Below are 7,500 nucleotides of genomic sequence, written 5' to 3' on the forward strand. Positions count from 1 at the left end.
GGTGTAGCGATGGTTGTGGTGGTGTGATGGCGGTGGCGGTAGGGATGGTTGTGATGGTGGTGATGATGGTTGTGCTGGTGGTGGTGATGATGGTTGTAGTGGTGGTGGCGCTGGTCGTGGTAGCGATGGTGGTGGTAGCGATGGCTGCGGTGGGGGTAGCGATGGTTGTGATGGTGGTGATGATGGTTGTGGTGGGGGTAGCGATGGTGGTGGTGGTAGCGATGGTGGTGGTAGCGATGGTGGTGGTAGTGATGGTGGTCGTGGTGGTGATGATGGTTGTGGTGGTGTGATGGTTGTGGTGGTGGTGGTGGTGGTGATGATGGTTATGGTGGGGGTAGCGATGGTGGTGGGGTTGCGGTAGTGGTGGTGGTGTTGGTAGCGATGGTGGTGGTGGTAGCGATGGTGGTGGGGGTAACGATTGTGGTGGTAGCGATGGTGGTGGTTGCGGTAGTGGTGGTGGGTGTGTAGCGATGGTGGTGGTTGTGGTAGTGGTGGTGGTGATGATGTTTGTGGTGGTGATAGTGGTCGTGGTAGCGATGGTGGTGGTAGCGATGGTGGTGGTAGCGATGGTGGTGGTAGCGATGGTGGTGGTAGTGATGGTAGCGATGGTGGTGGTAGCGATGGTAGCGATGGTGGTGGTAGCGGTGGTGGTGGTAGCGGTGGTGGTGGTAGCGATGATAGTGGTCGTGGTGGTGATGATTGTGGTGGGTGTAGCGATGGTGGTGGTAACGATGGTGGTGGTAGCGTGGTGGTGGTAGTGATGGTAGCGATGGTGGTGGTAGCGATGGTAGCGATGGTGGTGGTAGCGGTGGTGTGGTAGCGGTGGTGGTGGTAGCGATGATAGTGGTCGTGGTGGTGATGATTGTGGTGGTGTAGCGATGGTGGTGACGTCTCCACGTGCCGAGGTTGAGCGGCAGCTGCTGGAGGATGTTGGAGGAGGAGGAGGTCGCTGAGCTCCTGGCAGCCGCAGATTCCCGGCTCCACCTCCTCCAGGTTGTTCTTGGACACGTCCAGGTAGGTCAGCTGCTTCAGCCGCCCGATGCACTGCAGGACACGGGGACGGGTGAGTGGGTGGGCGAGGGTGGGTGAGTGGTGTGTGAGTTGGTGAGTTGGTGAGTGGTGGGTGAGTGTGTGTGGTGGGTGAATTGGTGAGTGAGTGGGTGAATGGTGAGTGGTGGGTAGGTCAGCTGCTTCAGCCGCCCGATGCACTGGGGACACGGGACGGTGAGTGGGTGGGCGAGTGGTGGGTGAGTGATGGGTGTGAGTTGGTGAGTTGGTGAGTGGTGGGTGAGTGTGTGAGTGGTGGGTGAATTGGTGAGTGTGTGGGTGAATGGGTGAGTGGTGGGTAGGTCAGCTGCTTCAGCCGCCCGATGCACTGGGGGACACGGGGACGGTGAGTGGGTGGGCGAGTGGTGGGTGAGTGATGGGTGTGAGTTGGTGAGTTGGTGAGTGGTGGGTGAGTGTGTGAGTGGTGGGTGAATTGGTGAGTGAGTGGGTGAATGGGTGAGTGGTGGGTAGGTCAGCTGCTTCAGCCGCCCGATGCACTGGGGACACGGGGACGGTGAGTGGGTGGGCGAGTGGTGGGTGAGTGATGGGTGAGTTGGTGAGTGGGTGGTGGGTGAGTGTGAGTTGGTGAGTTGGTGAGTGAGTGGGTGAATGGGTGAGTGGTGGGTGAGTGGTGGGTGAGTGGGTGAGTAGTGGGTGAGTTGGTGGGTGAGTGGTGGGTGAGTGGGTGAGTTTGTGAGTTGGTGAGTGAGTGGGTGAATGGGTGAGTGGTGGGTAGGTCAGCTGCTTCAGCCGCCCGATGCACTGGGGACACGGGGGGTGAGTGGGTGGGCGAGTGGTGGGTGAGTGGGTGAGTAGTGGGTGAGTTGGTGGGTGAGTGGTGGGTGAGTGGGTGAGTTGGTGAGTTGGTGAGTGAGTGGGTGAATGGTGAGTGGTGGGTAGGTCAGCTGCTTCAGCCGCCCGATGCACTGGGGGACACGGGACGGGTGAGTGGGTGGGCGAGTGGTGGGTGAGTGGGTGAGTGGTGGGTGAGTTAGTGAGTGGGTGAGTTGGTGAGTTGGTGAGTGAGTGGGTGAGTTGGTGAGTGGATAGGTCAGCTGCTTCAGCCGCCCGATGCACTGGGGACACGGGGACGGTGAGTAAGTGGGCGAGTGGTGGTGAGTGGGTGAGTGGGTGAGTGGGTGGGCGAGTGGATGAGTTGGTGAGTGGGTGAGTTGGTGAGTTGGTGAGTGAGTGGGTGAATGGGTGAGTGGTGGGTAGGTCAGCTGCTTCAGCCGCCCGATGCACTGGGGACACGGGACGGGTGAGTGGGTGGGCGAGTGGTGGGTGAGTGGGTGAGTGGTGGGTGAGTGGGTGAGTGGGTGAGTTGGTGAGTGAGTGGGTGAATGGGTGAGTGGTGGGTAGGTCAGCTGCTTCAGCCGCCCGATGCACTGGGGGACACGGGACGGGTGAGTGGGTGGGCGAGTGGTGGGTGAGTGGTGAGTGGGTGGTGAGTGGTGAGTGGGTGAGTGGGTGAGTGAGTGGCTGAATGGGTGAGTGGTGGGTAGGTCAGCTGCTTCAGCCGCCCGATGCACTGGGGGACACGGGGACGGTGAGTGGTGGGCGAGTGGTGGGTGAGTTGGGTGAGTGGTGGGTGAGTGAGTGGTGAGTGGGTGAATGGGTGAGTTGGTGAGTTGGTGAGTTGGTGAGTTGGTGAGTGAGTGGGTGAATTGGTGGTGGGTGAGTGGTGGGTGCGCGAGTGTGTGAGTTGGTGAGTGAGTGGGTGAATGGGTGAGTGGTGGGTGAGTGGTGGGTGAGTGGTGGGTGAGTTGTGAGTTGGTGAGTGAGTGGGTGAATGGGTGAGTGGTGGGTAGGTCAGCTGCTTCAGCCGCCCGATGCACTGGGGGACACGGGGACGGTGAGTGGGTGGGCGAGTGGTGGGTGAGTGAGTGGGTGAGTGGGTGAATGGTGAGTTGGTGAGTTGGTGAGTTGGTGAGTGAGTGGGTGAATGGGTGAGTGGTGGGTGAGTGGTGGGTGCGCGAGTGTGTGAGTTTGTGAGTGAGTGGGTGAATGGGTGAGTGGTGGGTGAGTGGTGGGTGAGTGGTGGGTGAGTTGGTGTTGGTTGGTGAGTGAGTGGGTGAATGGGTGAGTGGTGGTGAGTGGTGGGTGCGCGAGTGTGTGAGTGGGTGAGTTGGGAGTGAGTGGTGAATGGAGTGGTGGGTGAGTGGTGGGTGAGTGGTGTGGGTGTTTGTGAGTTGGTGAGTGAGTGGTGAATGGGTGAGTGGTGGGTAGGTCAGCTGCTTTAGCCGCCCGATGCACTGGGGGACACGGGGACGGGTGAGTGGGTGGCCGAGTGGTGGGTGAGTGGGTGAGTGGTGGATGAGTGGTGGGTGAGTGGGTGAGTTGGTGAGTGTGGGTGAGTTGGTAAGTTGGTGAGTGAGTGGGTGAATGGGTGAGTGGTGGTGAGTGGTGGGTGAGTGGTGGGTGAGTGGTGGGTGAGTTTGTGAGTTGGTGAGTGAGTGGGTGAATGGGTGAGTGGTGGGTAGGCCAGCTGCTTCAGCCGCCCAATGCACTGGGGGACACGGGGACGGGTGAGTGGGTGGGGCGAGTGATGGGTGAGTTGGGTGAGTGAGTGAGTGATGGTGAGTGGTGGTGAGTGAGTGAGTGGTGCGTGAGTGGTGGGTGAGTGGTGGGTGAGTTGGTGAGTGGGCGATTGGGTGAGTAGGTGTTGGTGAGTGGGTGAGTGGGTGCGTTGATGAGTGGTGGTGAGTTGGGTGAGTGAGTGAGTGAGTTGGTGAGTGGTGGGTGAGTTGGTGAGTGGTGGGTGGTGGTGTGAGTTGGTGAGTTGGGTGAGTGGTGGGTGAGTTGGTGAGTGGCGAGTGGGTGAGTAGGTGAGTTGGTGAGTGGGTGAGTGGGTGAGTTGGTGAGTGGTGAGTGGGTGAGTGGTGAGTGGTGAGTGGTGAGTGGGTGAGTTGGTGAGTGGATGAGTGGTGAGTTGATGAGGTGGTGAGTGGGTGAGTGGTGAGTAGGTGAGTTGGTGAGTGGATGAGTGGGTGAGTTGGTGAGTGGGTGAGTGGGAGAGTTGGTGAGTGGATGAGTGGGTGAGTGGGTGAGTTGGTGAGTGGATGAGTGGGTGAGTGGGAGAGTTGGTGAGTGGATGAGTGGATGAGTGGTGAGTTGGTTAGTGGATGAGTGGGAGGTTGGTGAGTGATGGTGGGTGAGTGGGTGAGTGGTTGAGTTGAGTGATGGTGAGTTGATGAGTGGGTGAGCTGGTGAGTGAAGAGCTGGTGAGTGGGTGAGTAGGTGAGTGGGTGAGCTGGTGAGTGGGTGAGTGGTGAGTTGGTTAGTGGATGAGTGGGAGAGTTGGTGAGTGGATGAGTGGGTGAGTTGGTGAGTTTGGTGAGTTGATGAGTTTGATGGTGGCGAGTGGGTGAGTAGTGAGTTGGTGAGTGGGTGAGTGGTGAGTTGGTGAGTGGGCGAGTGGGTGAGTTGGTGAGTGAATGAGTGGGTGAGTTGGTGAGTGGGTGAGTGGGTGAGTAGGTGAGTGGGTGAGTGGATGAGTGGGTGAGTTGGTGAGTGGGTGAGTGGGAGAGTTGGTGAGTGGATGAGTGGGTGAGTGCGTGAGTTGGTGAGTGGATGATGGGTGATGGGAGAGTTGGTGAGTGGATGAGTGGATGATGGTGATTGGTTAGTGGATGAGTGGGAGAGTTGGTGAGTGGATGAGTGGGTGAGTGGGTAAACTGGCGAGTGGGTGAGTGAATGAGTGGGTGATCTGGTGAGTTGGTGAGTGGGTGAGTGGGTGCGCTGGGTGAGTTGGCGCGTGTGGTGGGGAGGGGGGAGTCACCCCAGGTAGTTTCTGGAGGCCGTTTCCATCCAGCCAAAGTTCCCGCAGACTCGAGAGCTCCTCAATTACTTCCGGCTAGAGACCACAACAACACACAAACACACACAACATGTACACAACATGTAACAACACACACAACACACACAACACATACACAACACACAACATGTACACAACACACACACAACATGTACACAACACACACAACACACACACAACACACGCGACAAAGACAAAGCTCCCCCACCACCCTATAGCCTGTAACAGACTGTCGGGGCAAGTGCCGTCATGGCGAGCACCTCGCAAAACACACAAACAAAAACAGCAGCAGCCGCCGTTCGCCACTCAGCGACGGCGCCCGTGCCAGGCTAGGTGCACTTTGAGGCTGTCACGTGGAGGTGGACGGACCCGGCAGGTGGCCACGGGTCGACCCACTGAGACAGACGCAGATTCTCACACCCACCGAGACACCCAAGCAGAAATCATAACACAGTCAAAGATTCCCCGGGTAGCCTGTGACGGACTTTGGGGCAAGTGCTGTTAGCGAGCAGCAGCACCCTGTGAAGGCCGGCACGGCATCACCACGCCCGGCCGCCTTTGTCTCCCCCGTGGCGATGTTTGCCGCGCCACCAGCCACCAGTTTACTCATTTGAGGCTGAGTCGACCTAGGTGGAAGCCAGGAGCGGTTCGGATGATCGTCGCCGGCGTTGGCCGTGAGCGGACGTCGAACTCGGGTCGCCGGGTTCGTAGCGCAGCGTGGCGCTAACCGCTGCGCCACCGCTCCCACACACACGCACACGCGCACAACACACACACGCACGCACACGCAGCACACACACGCACACGCACACACACGCACACGCACACACGCACACCACGCACACACACACGCCCACACACGCACACGCACACACGCACGCACACGCACACACACACACACCACCCACACACACACGCACACACACACACCACACACACACGGGCACGCACACACGCTCACACACACACACACCACACCACACACGCACACACACACACACCACACACACACACCACTCACACACGGGTACGCACCACACACGCACACGCGCACACACACACATGCACACACACGCACACACACGCACACGCGCACACACCACGCCACACACACGGTACGCACACACACACGCACACACACACACGCACACACACACACACGCACACACACCCACACGCACACACCACACACACACACACGCACACACACGCGCACACACCACACGCACACACACGCACACACACACACGCGCACGCACACACGCCACACACATGCGAACACACACCACACACGCACACACACGCACACACACACATGCACACACACACGCACACACACACGCACGCACACACACCACACACACACCACACACACACGCACACACACACGACACCACCACAAACACGCACGCACACACACGCACACGCACACACACACACACCACACGCACAAACACGCACGCACACACACACACGCGCACACCACACACACACACACGCGCACACGCGCACACACGCACACACCACGCACACACACACACTGAACGAACACACACGCACACAAACACACACGTGCACGCACGCACGGGCACGCACAGCCCCAGTGTCGGCCTTTCAAAGTCACTTTAAAGATCACGGCTGCCCAGTGTGAGTGTGCGGGGCGTTTGAAGTCTGCGTCCGTGCCGTACGGATACGCGCGTGCGCGCACGCTCCTATTGTACACTGAACTTCTTTCGTACCGCACGTTGCCAGCCAAGATAATCGGAGGTGCGGGGGTGCGGGCGGGCGGGGTGGAGAGGAAAACTAAAATGCAGTTCTAAAGGAACGATATTCATATCTTAGTTTTTTCCGGTAAAGTCACGTAGGTAAAAAAAATTAAAATTAATAAAAGTAAAATAAAAATAAAATAAAAATCACGACGTTTCGGAGGCAACACAAGCTTCCGTCTTCAGGTGGAACCGTCACAGCACGATTGCTGTATCAAGTGAGAGAAATTCCAAGAAAACAGTAACTCCCATCATTAAGTAGGTCCAGGATTTTGTTGTTGTATGATCTTTATCCATGATGACCGCGGCATTGCCCTTGTCTGCCGAGAGGATGACTATATCATCTCTCTTTTTTAGGTCAGAGCGTTCGTTTTTGCTAATGTTACTAGTGGGTTTCTCTCACTTGATACAGCTATCGTGCTGTGACGGTTCCACCTGAAGACGGAAGCTTGTGTTGCCTCCGAAAGGTCGTGATTTTTATTTTATTTTATTTTACTTTTATTAATTTTTATTTTTTTACCTACGTGACTTACCGAAAAAACTAAGAAGATGAATCCGTGCAGTCACGAAAGCTTCAAATCTAAAGGAACGAGTTTGTCAATCCAGATGATGATCCGAAAGCTGGGCATCTCCCGATGGGCTTCCGAATATCGGGAGGAGAAGAGCGTTCCAGACGGCCGCCGGTTGCTACTGCTGATACTGCTGCTATTGCTGCTGCTGTTGCTGCTGCTGCTGCTGCTTGCTGCTGCTGTTGCTGCTGTTGCTGCTGTTGCTGCTGCTGCTGTGTTGCTGTTGCTGCTGCTGCTGTTGCTGCTGCTGCTGTTGTTGCTGCTGCTGCTGCTGTTGCTGCTGTTGCTGCTGCTACTG

At 57.5% G+C, this 7,500-nt stretch overlaps 1 protein-coding gene across 1 annotated transcript in view; it reads right to left on the reverse strand.

Moving 5' to 3' along the window:
- Positions 1-901: 901 nt before the first annotated feature.
- Positions 902-7,500, reverse strand: part of LOC133339871 (leucine-rich repeat-containing protein 7-like) — a gene marked incomplete at both ends in the record, with an annotated part of 17,007 nt that continues 10,408 nt past the window's right edge. The window contains 2 exons of the mRNA XM_061548000.1: positions 902-1,044; positions 4,829-4,903. Of these exons, the coding sequence (XP_061403984.1) occupies positions 902-1,044; positions 4,829-4,903 (218 nt within the window). The remainder of the gene's footprint in view (positions 1,045-4,828; positions 4,904-7,500) is intronic.

Source organism: Lethenteron reissneri, unplaced genomic scaffold (genome assembly GCF_015708825.2).
Source record: "Lethenteron reissneri isolate LAM-NWPU_2019-01 unplaced genomic scaffold, ASM1570882v1 scaffold_496, whole genome shotgun sequence".
Taxonomy (NCBI): Eukaryota; Metazoa; Chordata; class Hyperoartia; order Petromyzontiformes; family Petromyzontidae; genus Lethenteron; species Lethenteron reissneri.